The 18,231-nt window shown below is 36.0% G+C and overlaps 2 protein-coding genes across 5 annotated transcripts; one reads left to right on the top strand and one right to left on the bottom strand.

The window, feature by feature from the left end:
- The first annotated feature begins 3,802 nt into the window (after positions 1-3,802).
- slc47a3 (solute carrier family 47 member 3) lies at positions 3,803-9,471 on the top strand. 3 transcript variants are annotated; one of them, XM_058414052.1, is made up of 17 exons: positions 3,803-3,954; positions 4,213-4,314; positions 4,424-4,492; positions 4,959-5,107; positions 5,212-5,254; positions 5,375-5,419; positions 5,526-5,623; positions 5,766-5,863; positions 6,173-6,286; positions 6,419-6,486; positions 6,602-6,710; positions 8,086-8,161; positions 8,501-8,570; positions 8,706-8,838; positions 8,923-9,017; positions 9,113-9,155; positions 9,266-9,471. In XM_058414052.1, exons 1-17 carry the CDS (start codon positions 3,850-3,852, stop codon positions 9,469-9,471), a joined length of 1,623 nt encoding a protein of 540 aa, XP_058270035.1. In that variant the 5' UTR covers positions 3,803-3,849. The 3 variants fall into 3 exon arrangements, with proteins under 3 accessions (XP_058270035.1, XP_058270034.1, XP_058270036.1); XM_058414051.1 differs by having other exon boundaries at positions 8,706-9,017; XM_058414053.1 differs by lacking the exons at positions 4,213-4,314; positions 4,424-4,492 and having other exon boundaries at positions 3,812-3,954.
- Positions 9,472-9,693: 222 nt separating this feature from the next.
- Positions 9,694-17,241, bottom strand: slc47a4 (solute carrier family 47 member 4). 2 transcript variants are annotated; one of them, XM_058414048.1, is made up of 18 exons: positions 17,106-17,241; positions 16,236-16,457; positions 15,719-15,820; positions 15,529-15,597; positions 15,092-15,240; positions 14,068-14,110; positions 13,921-13,965; positions 13,739-13,836; positions 13,524-13,621; positions 13,271-13,384; positions 13,127-13,194; positions 12,029-12,137; positions 11,854-11,929; positions 11,634-11,703; positions 10,913-11,045; positions 10,714-10,808; positions 10,527-10,625; positions 9,694-10,430 (listed from the first exon to the last, which is right to left on the bottom strand). In XM_058414048.1, exons 2-18 carry the CDS (start codon positions 16,374-16,376, stop codon positions 10,056-10,058), a joined length of 1,884 nt encoding a protein of 627 aa, XP_058270031.1. In that variant the 5' UTR covers positions 16,377-16,457; positions 17,106-17,241; the 3' UTR covers positions 9,694-10,055. The 2 variants fall into 2 exon arrangements, with proteins under 2 accessions (XP_058270031.1, XP_058270033.1); XM_058414050.1 differs by having other exon boundaries at positions 16,236-16,454; positions 17,106-17,126.
- Between the last annotated feature and the right edge of the window lie 990 nt (positions 17,242-18,231).

The following is an 18,231-nucleotide window of genomic DNA, read 5'->3' as shown; positions in this document are numbered from 1 at the left end:
ATATTAGTTCTAGGGGGAAATGTTGGTTCAGGAATTTGATGTATATGTCAAACCGTGTCAAAATATGTGGCATAATCAAAGAATATATCTCAGATTTCATTGGTGAGACTTTTTATTAGTTGCTGTTGTTGCATTAGATTTTTTTTTAAAGCTTAAGTAAACAAATCCAACCTCTGTTTGGCAAACATGTCACCACAGTAATTACATCTGATGACATCATGGACATAGACATGGCAGAGGCACTTGAATAATAACAGCTCATACAAAAACCTGAATTTCACAACCATTATAATCTCCTGCTATGTGGTCACACGTGCTACCTGTCCACACACAAGACCTTTAGTCTGGGAAGGTTGAAGCCATTTGAGAATCAGATCAAATTAACACTGAGAGCAAAGATATGCACTCTTCTTTGATCCACAGGGAGCGTCTCCAGTGAAATATACACCATCTGCTTTAACATAGAGAGGCAGAGCGTGACCGTAAAAAAAAAGTCAAGTCCCTGCCCTTGACCACAAAATCTCATTTTACTATTGAGGCAATTAAGAGGTCAGACGCCTAACGAATAAGCAGTTAACAAGCGGTTGGATGTGCAGTGGCACTCTGAACACTATGATCATGAGTCTGGGAACATGGGCAGATGTAATTACAGTGCCTTTCTCTCATTTACTGTTTTTCAAACACCCATTCATTATCCAGCTGAAACAAGAACATGTATGGTGTGTACCCGTTAGGCCTATTTATACATGAAAGTATGTTTCTAAATTAAAGTAAGCACAGAATTTACTCTGCTGAGGTGGCATGACAAGGGATCATTTCAATCATGAACTCTTGGCAAGAGTCTTGTTCAACTGGTTGTTGGTTCAGCAACTTCATCATTTTCAAACTAAGTGTCATAATCATAAGCAAATAAAAAAAGAAAAATAATAATAATAATTGAAACATTGTTCACTAGAGTAATCATTGCTGTACATGCAATATTTCTATTAGCTGATTTCCCCTCCCATTATATCTAATATCTAATCTCATTGAACAGCCCACTTTGTAAAGCAGTATACTGTTTCTATTTGTTTTATAAGAGCTGTTAGACTGAACTATAATAAGAATATAAGCTCTTGGCAATAGAAATGTGTTCTCAGAAACGTGTGGCTCTTAGAAATGTGTTCTCAGATATTTATTTTTGTACAAAAGTTTGTTCTGCTTATATTTGGCAACCGCTTTTTTTTTTACCAAATCTGTATTATTCCTCTGACAATGGTTTGGTAAGTAACAGTACTTTTTCCATTCAATATATATTTTTAAAAATTAAAAAATGAAGAAACGCTGACACCCAAGACTACATTCCATAAATGTGTCTTCACAACAAAAAAAAACAAAACAACTTCATAATAATTATTACAATATTTTCCTCTTGGTAAAATAACATGTTTTTAAATCTATTTATTATACCCAAACCAAATCCTTCTGGCCAATCAGATTTGAGAATTCAACTGCGCTGTGGTGTACATCATACTATTTAAGTTTGTGAAGTGCGTCAGGATTGGACTAAACAACAGGATACATATACACGTTAAAATAAACATTGAGGTTTTTTGTTTAAAGCATGGTAAAACAAAGCCAAAGAGAAACAACAAGGTAACTGTCTCCAAAACAATAAACAGGGCAGGATGTAAGTACAAATCTGAAAACCAAAAGAAAGTCATGCACAACAAATACACATTAGAACATGAGTAATAATGACCTAGAAGTGCCAGCAGGGAATGCATATAAACAACTGAGCAGTATATATATTTACAGAGTCGAATGAATAAACAGGTGAACTTGTTGAGAATCTCAATGAGTTTGAGCAATTTGTGTTGGCAGAGATTTGGGAAGTGGGCAAGGTTTCAAACTGGGGATTTGGGGAAATGGGGTTTCCCCAGGGCAGGGGGTTTTGGATAAGAAGGATATAGATACAATAAATATAGGATTAAGCTCATATCAGGATTATGAAAATGCATATAAACATCAAAACTGTGAAAATATAATTTATCTTATGAATTAAATGAACATTGATGGAGGTGTCATATTTACTTTAATCAAGTTTTTGAACTCGAAAACCCTACTACTACTGTACCACAGAGAGCATCCCGACCGGGTGCATCACAGTATGGTATGGCAGTTACAAGTACACAGCAGAAAGTCATGAGCTCATCAAAGAGGACATCTACTGGTCATGGTGCGAGTAAAGCACACAAAATCACCTCAGAGCTCAGTCACCCAGCAAACTATCCACTGTCTATTTTCTACTGTCTATTGTCTGATTTGGCATCCAGAAAACATTTTCAGGGCTTCCAGTCACTAATGAGTTGTCTAACCAACTGTCTTTACCTAAACAGCCTGCAGACAGGTCTGCATCTGCATCCCAAATGTCAATCACCAAGTCACTTGACACACTGTTCACTTCCTCTGCCACTTGATACTTTGACATTGACACTTTACTCATTTTAGTGCAATATGTGCTGTAGTTTCTGTCTCATTAAGTTGCAGTATACACTAACAATCGACATCAGGACTAATGGGAATGCTTGTACAACAACAGATTTATGCAGGTATCCAGTCACCCAATCAGGTGGCATCAGCAAAATGCATACAATCACCCAGATACAAGTCAAGATCATCAGTTAAAGTTCACAGCAAACATCAGAAGGAGGGAAAAGTGTGATCACTGTGACTTTATAAGTAGAATGAAATGCATTTTTAATGAGAGAGACCAGAGAAAAATGGCCAGACTGGTGACAGGAAGTCTAACAATGAATCTAAGGCTATCATAGACACAAGCCCTCTTAAACTGAACAGTTTAGCTTTTCCAGTCTTTAACTGTCCAGTTTGCGTGAGTCTGTGCCCATGATAGTTTCAGATTCTTGAACTTAGTTGACAAGACTGGAACCTCATGGTGCCACATTTTATCCACTCGTTGATGAACTTCGCAGTGTTCCATGGCACATCTAATGATTCGGAATTTCTTTTGTTCGACTCTCCTGAGCAGTCGGATGCAACCAAGAAAATCTTAGAGACATTTTACAGAAACATTTGATCTTTGTTAGGGGTTAATTAGAATCACTTCAATGCAGTTGCACTTTTAAGAGGGGTGTGTAAAGGTTTTATATCCATTGTATAGTAAGGGAAACGTAATGAGGGAGGACACTTCGCCCTTGAGCTATTTTTGCAGCTTGTGGAAACAGCCCCATCATCTGGTCACACTGCTTAGAGACAAATGAGAAATCTTCCTGAAAAATTGTACAGCTATTCCGCCATCTAGTGGTACGAACCATATATGTATATAATTATCACATTATTTAAAAATAAATAAATAAATAAGTGTGTGTGTGTGTGTGTGTGTGTGTGTGTATGTGTGTGTGTGTGTGTGTGTGTGTGTGTGTGTGTTGGGGGTTGAGATGTAGATAAAAAGACCTAGATGTAGATAAAAAGACCTACTGTAACATATATCCCCACACACATAAAAATAACACACATAAAAATAAATAAAAAAGCAGATTTTCCCATCACTCGTGATTCTGTAAGTGATAAAAACACAAAATAGTGATGGTGATGATGATGATGATGATGATGATGATTATTATTATTTTCCCGGAATCTCAGAACATGAACACTATTTTGTCTTTTCAGCCAGTAAAGCTGTTTCCATTACAGCTCTGCTCTATATTATTTAATAAATCAGATAGGCCTGTGCTGTGCTTTACTGTATTTACTTTATTGGGGGCGGAGTTCACAAGCGATCTGATAAAATACGTTGTCTAGCAAAAGCCATCTCACTTAAACGTCAGGATTTTCCAACAAGCTGGAAAGATGGCTGAAAGTTTGCACAGCGGTTCCCTCAGGCGTATTCGCAGTTTCATACCGATCGAGTTCAAAAAAGAACTGAAAGATGTGTCAACTCTGGCATTGCCTGTGGTTAGTAGTGTCTGAAAACTGTTTTTTTATATATATATATCGCTGAATTGTTAAGCTTTTAGTCTAGGTTCAGTGAGTAGAGCCTCTTCCAGGTCCGATGCCATGCTGCGTTCACGAGGTTCCTGCTTTCGTGGTTAATATAAGTTCTCTCTAGAAAGCATAACAGACTTTGACTCGTTTTGTCGTTAATGATTATAATTCAAACTCGATTTCTAAACCGATAGCCGGTTAACTTGTTACTTGTTTTTATCCCACTAGTTTTTGTCCTACGTTATGGTCTACTTGATCAGTTTTGTCAGCGTTGTATTTTGTGGACATCTAGGAAGGACAAGCCTGGACGGAGTGACACTAGCTACAGCAGTGAGCACTTTTAAACTCTTCTCTCTGGTCAGTCAGTATGACCAGTAACAATGACCAGGAGTTGCAGTTTTCACGAAAGAGAGTTTTTTCTATGTGCTCTTATTTACAGATTATTAACGTGTCAGCTGTTTCCGTAGGATATGGATTGGCTACAGCCGGTGCCACATTAATATCTCAAGTACACACACACACACACACACACACACCACTGATGCAAAAGTAATCCTCAGAAATGTAGTAGTTTTTGCTGATGACCCTGACATGACTGAATTGTATAACTGACTTTTGATAGAACCTTTAGGGGGAAATAAATATCATGTTTATGTTTCAAAAGTTAAGCAGTAATATACACTAATTGAATATAATAAAATATCTACTGAATTAATATTAATCACATATATTACGTGGCGCTTAAATCACAAGAGTTCTGTTTGCCTTTATATCAGTCTATTTAAATAATGATCTAGACAAACTTTTTTGTGGTCCCGTAGTCTACAAATATGATTATTCTGGCAGAACTAAGCCAAACAAAAAAAACAAAAAACAGGATATACTGTGTATTTAATTGTGTTTAATTAAACATCCCATCATGCAATATGTTTGATTGCTATTAATAAACCTTTGCTTCGTCTGTTAAATGACAGGCGTTTGGAAGTGGGAACCTTAAGCGAGTTGGTGTAATTCTGCAGAGGATGTTTCTCATCTTAATGTTGGCCTGCTTCCCTTGCTGGGCCATTTTAATAAACACAGAGTCATTACTGATTGCTGTTAAACAGAACCCTGAGGTTGCCAGGTTGGTTTATTGTCATTAAATTCTATATATAATTTATAGTTATTTTTTATTTTAGCTAAATGTCTTTTGTTAAGTTTCAAGTCATCTTTCTTTGTCTGTTCCAGACTATCTCAGCTATATGTGAAGATTTACATGGCTGCTCTTCCAGTAAGTGTCTATAATGTATATGACTTGACAACACTAAAACAATAAAATTCAGTATACACTGCCACTAGGAACCCAGTTTGCGAAGAAGAATCATATACTCTGTTTTTTTTCCCTTATAAGGGATTGTTTATGTATATAGCTGAGGCAACATATCTGCAAAATCAAGTAAGTAAAAAAGCTGAGGCAACATATCTACAAAATCAAGTAAGTAAAATTAGAAAACAAGTTAGTGTGGTGTAAATTTGACATTTAATTAAGCATCTCCTTTTAGGGTATCATGTGGCCATTGGTCATCTCTGGAGCTTTAGGCAATGTGATCAATGCCTTGTGCAACTATATTTTCCTATTTGTTTTGGATCTTGGCATTGCGTAAGTATAGAAAATCAGTGAAGGTTAAAATATACATTCTACAAGTATAGTAATTCCAGACCATAATATGTGTATGGATATAATGATTGAATATATTTGAACAAAAAAAAGGCACATTTAATGTTGTCTGTTTAATCAACAGTGGATCGGCAGCAGCCAATGTTGCCTCAGATTACGCTATGGCTATTATACTGTTTGTCTACATTGTGTATAAAGGTCTTCATAAGGACACCTGGCATGGTGAGTTCATATAATAGACCCAGATGTTTAGTAGTGGTTTCAAAGGTGGCTTCAGTGGTACTTACACACATCTGATAACGTCTTCGGTCAAGACAGGACGCAGGATGTTTGCGGTATAATTGATTTGATTACACACAAGAATAACTGTTGTATATTTACTTTCACAAATGAAACAATATTGAACCTTTTTTAAGCATACATGTATGCCCAACTTCACATAAATTCAGACATGAAATTATTCACTGATGGCTTCACTATGATATGTCATAAGCTATTGAGATGTACAGCTCATGTTTGTCCTCTGTGCAGGCTTCTCAATGGATTGTCTACAGGAATGGGGTGAATTTATGCGGCTGGGCATTCCAGGCATGCTAATGCTGTGTGCAGAGTGGTGGACCTATGAGCTGGGTGCATTTTTGGCAGGTAAAATGTTCTTTGAATAAAGTGATAATGTTTAGTCTTGTTAATGTGCCGAGGATATTTATATGTAATGTTTCAATCTAAAATTCATCCTGCAGGGTTGATCATTTTCTCTGCCTTTGTCTTGCATGGCAGGTTTGATAAGTGATGTGGAGCTGGGAGCCCAGTCAGTTACTTTTGCACTGGCAAATATTGCATATATGGTAAATACTTCAAGGATATTCTGCTGAAGTAATTCTTTTTGTATTATTAATGTATTTAAATCTCAACTATGTTGTTGACTACTGTCATATTGAAGACTGTCCAAACTGTTGCCAGTTTCCTGCAGGCTTTAGTGTGGCAGGCGGTGTGAGAGTGGGAAATGCTCTGGGTGCTGGAAACACTGAACAAGCCAAGCTGTCTGCCAAGATCGCTATAGCCTGCGCAGGTACTTCTTAATGCATTACACTGACTGTCCAAGTGTTTATTATAAGCTTGCTGGGCTAACAAATTTCACATGCGGTGATTACAAACAGGACTATGTTGTACAGCATCAGTAGATTGTACACCTGTAATAAATCAGATTACTAGTTGTTGGCCAGATTCTTGACACTGACACTCCTAGTTTTCAGGATGACAATTTGGTGTGTGACTAGTTTGATTTTGATTTTTCAAAATCAGCAGGCCTCAATCCCTGTGAATTATTTATAACTCCAGGTATAATGTCACAATAGCAGGACTACAGACAGTGGAAAATCCAGCTCCTTGAAAAAAAATGCCACCAACATGGGATCACAAAAGGCAACCTTGGAGTCGGGCAGTCCTTTATTAATTATTATATAATCTAATAAATAATAAATTAATAAATAATACAATTATTTTAATAATCATGATCCTTTAAACTGATCGTTTTTAGTCATTAGGTTTCATTATCATATGTTTGCATATAAATTTTTAGAGATGATAAGCATGATGTCCATTCTCAATTAGTTGATATGTATACATTTTTCACTTCCTTATTTGGGTCTTGCATGTGCTAGTACTTCAAAAAGCCGAAGGTGAACATTTTTGTATAGAAACCCTTCACTGATCCATTTATTTAATATGTAATATCATTATTATTATTAGTGCATCTGAAATGCCTGCAGTGCATCCCAAATGCCTCCTAAACACCTTGTTGTCTATTAGCACCTACATGGCAGTGCTTTGCTGAAATTATTGTTTAATTGTGAGAGCCACACACACACACTCTCTTGCAATGTTCTTCCCCTTTTGCTTTTCTTTTTTTTAACTCACCATGACCCGCTATTTAGAAAATAATATATTTTGTGCTCTCTCTTCCAAGCAAAGGTAATTTTTGTTGTAAATTGTTGAATATGCTGTTGTCTTCCATCCACCATTTATAAGCACTGTCTTTGGGCATCTGTTTATTCTGTCTCAGTTGCTTATCGATCGGTGGGATTTACTCCTGAATGGTGACTTGACTAACTGATAACTATCTGATTATCTGTACTCACAAAACAAGTTTGTTTGCAGCATATGTCCATCATTGAGTAGCTGATTGTTATTCATCAATAGATTGATCTTTATCTGAAAACGCACCCATATTTACATTTTAGTGGCATAAAGGCACCAGAAAAGAATAAAATCATTAATTACAGTAAAGGGTATGACAATAATTCAGTCAGAATTGTGGCATACGTAATTGTATAGCAGAATTCACAAGGCTGTAAACTTATGATTCTTGTGTGGCTGGCACACCTGTATCAATCCCACAGTTCACTGACATATTCTCTGTTAACTATACTGTGCTTTTGAAACAGTCTGCGTCTCAGTGTGCTTGGCAGTTATCATTGGCAGTAGCAAAGATGTCATTTCTTACATCTTCTCAAATGATGAGTGAGTGCACCACACTTAATCTACTATGAATTTACTAAGCATTGTGAAAACTAAATGATTTTATTAATGTCATTCTTTTGTTTGAGATATATTTTTTAGATGAACTCAGATCATCAAGGAGCTACCTACTATTCATTCATATATATTCAGTCTCAAAGTTGGGTTATCACTTACATCGTAAGCTATAGAGTGTTACTGCTATGACTCATAGATTTCTTACAATGACTTAACTCCTTGTTGAACTTTGCCTATGTAATATGGGTTTTGTTTGGTGTGATACAGTATTGTTTGAGAAATTATTGAAAGGTTACTTGAGAAACATTGTGTCTTTTCTCACAGGCGGATCAGAGAGCGAGTCAGCAGTGTAATGGTGCTCTATGCCCCTTTCCATCTCTTTGATGCAGCAGCAGTGAGTAATCAGCCAACTAGTTAATGTTTAAATTCTGAAGTACACTTCATGTATTATTTACAACATCTTATATAGACAGATTGATCAAAGCTGTTTGTCGAGAATGTGTTAAGACTCTGTTTCTTCACTAACCAGGCAGCTGGTTCGAATATTGTCCGAGCCCTAGGAAAGCAGGTGTATGGGGCAGCTGGGAGCCTGGTTGGATATTATGGCATAGGCTTTCCTATTGGAGTATCTCTGATGTTTGCTGCTAAAATGGGCATATTTGGTACAAACACAACTTTTTCTGTAACCCACTCTCTCTTCTTGTATAAGTTCTTGCTTCATGCTTTATGCTTCTCCTGTCTCATAGGTCTTTGGAGTGGCCTGTTGATTTGTGTGTTCCTGCAGTCCGTTTTCTTTAATGTTTTCCTAATAAAGCTAAACTGGGTGAAAGCCACAGAGGAGGTGAGAGCTCCAGAAAAAAAAAAAAATCATTTGACTTGCATCTGTCATTGTAACCTTAATACATCAGTTTTATTAACACCTTGCCCTGATCACAGGCACAGATAAGAGCTGGAATTCAATTGGACTGCACAGATAATGGTAAGAATCCTGCCAGATATTTGCCATTGATTGTTTAGTAAGCGTAAATTAACTGTTAGAAGAAAATGGCAGAATGTTATCACATTTACCAGAATCTTTTTATTTTGCAGATACAGTAGAGCAGGCTAACAACATGGATGTGACTGATGAAGGTTCTAATACTGACACTGAGAGGCTGGCGGAGAATATGACCAACTTGTCCACGAAGGATCCATTACCTTTAGGGGTCTTGGTTGCCTGCAGAAGCCTGACTCTATTGGCTATGTTCATTATTCTGGGTCTAGGGATTGCCTTAAGTGTGATTGTGAAGAGGTAGCAACATGCTCATTTGGCCTAAAGCCATGTTAAAGATTTAATAGTCCCAGGGAATTTAATGTATGGACATTCAGTCTGTAATAGATGTCAGGCCAAAGCCTACATGAAGGTATAATGCTCCATACAGTAGGTTTACAGTCTCATGTCATATGTTTCAGGAGTTACAGAAATGCATATTTTAATAAAATTATTTAAGTGACAATGTTAGTTCTTTGTCTAGACAGTTCATTCCATTATTTATTTATTATTATTATTTATTTATTATTATTTATTTATACTATTAGGTTTGTAATCTGTCAACCTAACAATATTTACCAGAGTTATATTCTTTAGACAGAGAGATCATTACTGCTGGATTAGTTAGAATTTCACAGTATTTCTACTTCATGTAGATTGATAACATTCTCACATTCCAGTAGTAAAGAAAAGTGTCAAACAACTTTAGTTAAGTTAGTTTAGTTAATATGCTGTTCCTTATCCTGGTAGTTTATAAGGCACTAAGGTCAGTACACTATAATGGTAATACAGTGTATATAATATCAATACCACATGAAAACACTATTCTCCAGCAAGGATCTCCTAGTCTCAAAAAGACAACATTGTTGTGGCAATGGGAGTGGATAAAGTGGAGTTCTCCAAGTCCAAAGTGCTATTGTTGATGGATGGCACCTCAGGTAGAGGCAGGATGAAATGGACCATCATCCCTACACTGAGGATAAAGACAGCAGTCAGAGCAGTCAGACCTCTCCTGACTATGAGCTGAGAGGTGGAGAGGTGGTTTTCTTTGCTCCTTCCTCCTTCCTGAGTCTTTCTCAATCTGTCCTGTGAGGCGGAGAGCTGATTTTCTTTTCTCATTTCTCCTTCCTGAGTCTCTCTCAATCCCTCCAGAGCCACTGAAGTGCTTCTTTCCTCAGCCGTGTCTTGAGAGCTTACAGCTACATAGCCATTCTGATTCTGAAGCTGATTTTCAGTGAATAATATATTATTTGTGGTGTTTGGCAATATTTACCCAGTAAAAAACATTCAAGAAAGAGAATTCAAGAAAGAGAAACTTACCTCCAAATTACTGAGTGCAAGGAAGAAGCTATCGGAGAGCCGGCGGCTGGATCTAAAGTCTATGCCTCTGCTCTTCCCTATTCCAGCACGCTCAATAGCCTTAAATAAGCATAGGTGCCAGCATTAACCCATGAAACCTGTCTGATTATGACCAGTTCATGTGAGATAAACACTTGATAGGACATACCTCTTCTGTTAACCTCTTCCAGTTTAATTTGAAGATGATGACAATGAAAAAGATTGATAGCAAGAAGACAGCAACAAAAAGGCCCCACCAAAAGCCTGTAATCAAAGAAATTAGATTTAATATTTTTGCTTACAGATGAAGCACAATGCAATTCATACTAATATTATTTTTATATACAATTGTTTTGAAAAGTACAAACCGGCAACTTGTAACTTTGCTGGGAAGGTCAGAGCAATACTTAATGGAAGTCCAATACAGTAGTAACTAATTAGATTAGCAATGGCTGCAATCCCCTGCTTCCCAGTGCCCAGGACTATGCCCATGCCCACACACTAAGGAAAAAACAGTCATAGTCTCAGTATTCTCATTATTTATTATTTATGCTGTAATGTGTCAAGAGAAGGGATAAAGCTAGTATAGTATAGTATAGTATAGTATAGTACAGTATAGTATAGTATAGTATATGTAGCTGGCTAAAGTACAGTACAGTGGATCTTATAGTTTTATCTGGTGTTCCCCTGGGGTTATTTATTATTTATTTATTTGTTGTTTGTTTGTTTATTTATTTCAGTTACTACAGATGAAAATCACAACCCACCACTATTAAAGTTAGTTTATTATTATTGAGTTATTGTAGCAATTAGAGTATGATTTGGTTAACACAAAGGAAGTTATAGTTATAAGCCTAGAAATAATATCAACTTAAACCTGTGTTCTGTTGGTATAAAGTTGTATCTAATAAATATACAAAATATTACTGTACACATTTAAATCATTTTCATGACATAATTCTGTACTGAGGCAGTCTATGGAATTTCTTTAACATTTAAAATGATCCTTGGCTGAAAGATTTTGAAAACCCTTGGCAGTGTATAGTGTAGTATCAAATAGAACAGAGTACAGAGGAATTAAAAACTCACCAGCAGTCCATTAAAGAATTGAAGGGGGCAGTAAATGCTCATGAGTTCAGAAACTAACTCTGCTATGGACCTGAAAATAAAGGCCAAAAGTCAAAACGCAATTTCTATGTTTCTTTGTTTTATGTTTTATGAATAAAATAAATCCTTTGATTAATGTTCACAAAACCTAATTCAAGTATTAAAATGTTTCAAATATTAAAAACCAGATCTATGTACTTACTCATCTGAAGTGAACAAAAATCCAATGACTGTTTTTGTTCCACCAAGCACTACACCCTGAATGATTGCCAATACAGCTAAAAAGGGAGTCAAATCAATTAAGTGCTTTTGGTCAAGCTATAGTGCTTTAATGATTATGAGTACTGATTATATAGGAAATATATACGTGTTGTTACCTGCACAGATGAGAGAAACTTTGCTAGTGAGGATGGCTCCAGCTGTATTTCCAGCTCCTAATGCATTACCCACACGCACACAAGCTGCACCTTGTATTCCAGCTGGGATCTACAGGTATAATACACACACAAAAACAATATGTACAGGAAACAAGCATGCCATAAGAATTACACTTTCTTTAATCTACAGCTCTGCTCAGGAAGAAGGACATGCATGGATTATGGTTAGGGATGGAAAAAATAATAATGTGAAATGATAAAATTCTTATTATACTTGAAAGTATAAATAATTTGTGTAGAGTGAATACTGAAAGTATAGATAATTTGTGAAAATCTTACTCAATTAACAAATAAAATTTAATTACCAAACCTAATTAATCCACTCAAAAATGTACTCAAGTCTAAGTAAAAAGGTTACTACTTTTAAACGTACTCATGTATTAAGCAATAAAAAGATTTCACATGAAAAATAACTGCTAGGATAATTTTCAATTTTCAGATTTCACCTGAAAACATCATCCAGTCTCAATATAGGTTTGCTGATCATATGCATGACTCATAATACATAGTTTGATAATTAATTGATAACAATGTAAAAAATCAGTGCTTATTAGCTAGACTTTGAATTACTTCCTGGTAAATTGTTAGCTACTGATGTTAGTGTAACCTCCTAACGTGGTGACATGTAACATATGGAAACACTTTAGTAAAGAAGAGCCAGGGGTGCTCAACACTTAGTTCAGCAGTTATCCATCTACAAATGCACATGGATAGAATGCCATTTTTTTGACTGGATGCTAAGCACTCATTGATATACAGCATACAGTCTTTGCATGGATGTAAGAAGACCTGACCTTTCTATTTTGTAATGAATACATTGAAGGTCCAATGTGTTAAAAGAGTTTTTTCCTTTCCTGGAAATTTATCTTAGTAAGAATACTTAATATATTTAGTTTATTAATACGCAAGTAAAGTATAAATACCTACTGTATTATAGTAGCAATGTATTTTTATGTCTGATTATGGTACACAACGGAGTCATCTTTATTAATGTGTTACAAAACAGAATGGCATGTATATATTCAGAGAGACTGTTACCATGTAGTTTATATAAGCAAGCATTATAACCACATGTTGAGCAGCCAAGTCGATTTCCCCCAGCATTCCTGTGAGGAAGGGCACAATTAGTTATTATGCGTCTACAGTAACACTACAATTAATAAAAAACTGTTCAGAGATTACCTGCTAGGAATCCACCAATTTCATAGATCCACCATTCAAAGCATAACATTAGTGTACTAGGAATAGCCAGCTTCATGTAGCTGTCCCACTCCTGCAAAGATTCTGAGGACCAGCCTGGAATGAAAAGCAGGAGAAATGATAGAAAGCTGAAAGAATATCTCAGTGCTATCTACCTGACAAATGTTCTGTAGGGCACATTAACATCAGTATTAACTGATAAAATGTATTTTCATGTGCAAAAGAACATGCTCACCTCCCCACGTCTTAACATGGAGTTTCTTAAAGCGAATGTAAGCAAACAAACTGAAACAGGAAAAGACCTGTGCAAAACAATTGGCTGCTGCAGATCCACTGAAACACAAAAAAAATATCGCAAAAATAAACACACACCCACAAATGATAACATCCATTGTCTTTTCAGGAGTGGACTGAAATGTTGAAATGAATGAATAAATGAAAAATACTTACTGTACCCCAAGATCCCACCAAAATAACAAAATGTAGTGGACCAGCACATTCACAACATTGGCCACAACAGATACATACACCTGAGGTATAATCACCCCCTGCACAGAGATACTGATATAAGAACCAGATACTTTGTGGCATTTTTTCACTGCTTACAGAACATTTCACTCCATCAATCAAACCTGGTTCTGGAGGTAAGACACTTGCAGCTGGTAGAGAAATATAGCCTGTAAACATCAAACATAAAGCTAACATGAGCATAGACCTAAAAATGCATACAAAATGTATGGTTTACAAGATGGAAATACATCAAGTAAATATGACCTTACCGGAATAGCAGGAAGGTATGCCTCAACATAAATCTGGGCTACCCTAAAAAAACAACAACAGTGAAGTCATTACTGTGTTACATTAAGGAACAATTATTAATGCTCCAGAAATTCCTGTGATAATATTTAACACAGTATCATGATAGAAAATAATGCTTGACAAAAGGTATAATAGACAATTAAAGGCTTTGCAAGTGTAAAAACACATAAATGACTGCTTTAAAACACCACATGAAGTCTGGGCTTCCCCTTTCTAAAAATTTCCTTAATATGCAACAATGAAATGTTTACCAAAGTGACTATGTTATTCTTCAGTCTTGGTCAAATGTAATATTTTTAGCGAATTAAATGATCAAATATTTTAATTGCAATATCTCACTGTTTGTTCATTTAACTCAAACTCTTTTCAGTGGGAAGAGCTAACACATTGCTAACAGACAGCAGAAAGCTTGTGCATCAGTTAATGTGTGTTATGTGTTATGGGTTTTCTTATGATGAATTTTAACTGTCTGAATGGGCAGAACCTTCGAAATACCTGCCATTCAGTAAATTAGGCATAATCATGGCTGACATCTCAAACATCAATATAGCCTGATTAATTTCTGTAATATGTCGTTTATTAGTCTAGTTAGTTAGCTGTCACTTCAGTATTCAGCAACCGGCGTTTTAGGATGAGATGGCAGACCCTTTATAATTCTCATTCTTATGTGAGGAGAAACTAAAAATTATACAGTAAACCAGTTGTTCCTGTTATATACAGTATGTAACATAGCATGTATAACATTATAAATATCCACTGGTTTCATTACAGCCTCAGGAGCACTCTGCTGCACAGATGATGAAGGAAACGTGCCTGAAACATTCCGTTTTAATAGAAACTTGTGTACTATATTGAACTCTATGACCTCTGTGGCCACCACAGATATACAGTATACACACACTCACACACCATAATAAAAGCTGTGCTTTCCCTATGAGTTACCTCATTTCAACCTCTTATGACCAGATATAAATTATGCCTGACCTGGTTACAGCAGGGTCCTGTCCCAGCAGGAGTAAGAGGGACTGGGTGTTAATAAGCACACCCCAGCAGGGAAGACAGAAGAGCAGCAAGATCAGAATGCTTCTTTGCAGGATTACTCCTACATGTAGCAGGTTTTTACTCCCAAATGTCTGTGTACATGAGCACATAGAAATGGAAGCTTAATTACTGAGGCGAAGAAATGGTATGGCTGCTATACTTTGCCACTGAATGAGTTCACATTTTGACCGCTGTCATGGATGTAATCAGTAATGGCTAGATTTCTTTCATTAGTAAATGAAGTAGGCTAAAATCAATTGAATTTTAATAATGCATACATTTAGCCTTTAGTTAAATATCACATTCATCAAATACTAAATAGAAATAAGAATCTATAATTTTAGTTATGGACAATGAAAGAGATTGTTTTATTCACCTACCTGTGAAACCAGTGTATCACAGGCCAAAGTTAGCCCTAATCCAGTTGCTGCAGAAGTTATATTTATTGTCTAAAAATACAGTAAATGGATTTTTACTCAGCATGATTGTGCATGATGGAAAAAAGAGAGTATTTTAATAATGAACTCTGCAAAAGCATTAAATTAAAGAGGGATACACTGGGCGACTCACAGCTGAGGCCATGCCATAGCCTGCAAGTACAGTGTTCCCTAGGCGGCCACAGAACATTGTGACCACAAAGAAAAGAAGGAAATTCAAGACCCGGCACACAAGCTGGGGAAACAAACACAACCAACAGAGATAAAAGACTCAGCAGAGTGAAAAGGGCAACAAACAACCGTCAAGAGTTTTAAAAAAAATGTGTAATAATAGCACAGAATTGTGCTTGATGTTTTTTCCCTATATGATTCCTTTATATTCATGTTATACTGTGCTATGGCTACTTGCAAAATCAGAATTATATATCACTACCCATGTTTACATTCATATTAATATTACAAAATAAGAACAAAAACTGTATTAACAGATATTAAAATTATAAGACCAGTTCAAAAGTTTCTGAATACGAATCTGAATATCATTCTCCATTTTTTTCCTACAAGACAAACATTCTATGCTCAATGAGAAAACGAGCTCATGTAAGTATGCTATTACTCTTATGCTCTTGCATAAGCTTGCGATCACTCACCAGGGGCCCAGTCATCCTCAGGATGTGGTAGAGCTCCTCTCGGTAAGCCAGAGGGAGGCAGCGTCTCACACAGGGGCAGCAGAAGAGCTTGGAACTGGGTTCCATTGCAGGAGCTTCAGCTCTGGAGTTAGATCCCGCCATGATCGTCTCAGAGGTCCTCAGTAAACCCAAGCTCACCAAAGGCAACAGTGTCTCAGCTGCAGCTGTGCATTCCTCTGACTTCTAGGTAAAAGGTTTCACAACTCTTAAAAGCTCACTGATTAAGTGAGATGCAGACATCAGAGATCAGCAATGGGGACTGCAAGCTCATAGTAGTAGCTAGAACTTCACAATTTGCATTTTGAATACAATTACTCAGAGCTTTGTCAAATTAAAGCATTTATGCTTTAAAAACATATTTCCTTATAATGAGCTTCAATCATCATTAGCTATAGCATATAATGAAATATATTAATAAATATATATTCAGTTAACTCCAATAACAATGGGTTCCCTTGTCTTGAAAATAAAACATTAATATAACATGGAAAACAAACACTAGCTATTATTATTATTATTATTATTATTATTATTATTTCCAGTTGTATCCAATATTATTTCCCATTTCCAATGTCAATTAAAATCAGATCTAAATAATATGCATCTTTACATTAGAAATCTCAAATAAGTTACTGCATTACTTGATGTCTATTTCTTCACACTCAATATGCTCTTATTATTGAATGATCTAATTTTGTCATAACCACCTTGGAATTTTACAGCCACCAGTTCACAACACACCTTCCAGACAATTTGTTAAATATTCAAAACAAAAAATACGAGACATGTTTCAATATGTATGCTTATGGAATATTTTAAGAGTGTACTCACAGCATGAACGCTTTTCCCCGCAGCATGCGTCTCACCCAAAAGTTGAGCAAAGGTGGCTTCTTAGAAAGGAAATCACCACCTTAATGAAATGTGCAGTATTGCTAGGTCAAACTTTTCATCTCCACTTTTAAAATGAGTGAACTGGGTTACCCCCCCCCCCCCCCCCCCCTTTAGGGAGGAAACTCAGGAACTGTTGCATGAACTTGGGAAACAAAGAGATGGAAATGAAAGGCTTCATATTAAACTGATGTGAGCCCAGACGGAGATTTCACACCAAAAGTGAAAAGAGATAAAACTGATTTTACAGATGTCATTCCAATTCCACTGAAAAACACGATCAATTCCTAAATTTCCTAGATTTATTAATTTGTTTTCTCATTTAATATGTAATAAATATGATGTCATTTATAAAATGACCATAAAACTATGGTAATCATACCAGAAATCATACTAACCTTTCATCCTACCAGCCTTTATCTATATGATCATATGAAGTGCTTGGACGAATGTTATCTTCAGCAGAAGGTTTACTGTGTGCATTATCTATTAGACTGTGCAGTAACTAACCTTCTATTTAGCAGTGGTTACAATTATTTTGTTATAAATCTAACAGTGTTATGAAAAATATATGCAAATGTTTAGGATTTAAAACAAAGTTTAGAATAGCAAATAAATTGTTTTATTGCACTGTTAACAATGGAAACAACAAAAGAAGGCCTTCGCATGACAAGAGGAAGAAACTTTGTGGGGAACCAAAAACTTATCTGGGTGTCACCAGATTATAAATAATTTCCCTATGTACTATATGGTCAAAAAGTTATTTCATTGTCTTACCATGAAGACTATTTTATTGAAGTTATCAACTGTTCACTAATGATGCAAAACTGTTCATGGCAATTGCAGTCCAAGGCCTTCTTCATGGTTTGTAAATGGTATCATCCACAGTAATCTCATGTATGTTTAGGTTGTCAATGTGGGGCCACCTTCAGTAGCAGCTAGTGCTTTCCAAGTGATCAGAACTCCAAGTGATGCACTAAGCATGAGGTTGCTGAACCATTAGGTAATAATTTATTTGTGTAACAAATAATAAGACTAATAGTAATGCCTAATATTATCTGTCTTGTGA

Source organism: Hemibagrus wyckioides, linkage group LG17 (genome assembly GCF_019097595.1).
Source record: "Hemibagrus wyckioides isolate EC202008001 linkage group LG17, SWU_Hwy_1.0, whole genome shotgun sequence".
In the NCBI taxonomy this organism is placed as follows: domain Eukaryota; kingdom Metazoa; phylum Chordata; class Actinopteri; order Siluriformes; family Bagridae; genus Hemibagrus; species Hemibagrus wyckioides.
Note: the sequence above shows the minus strand (reverse complement) of the source record. Positions and strands in the feature narration are given on the sequence as shown.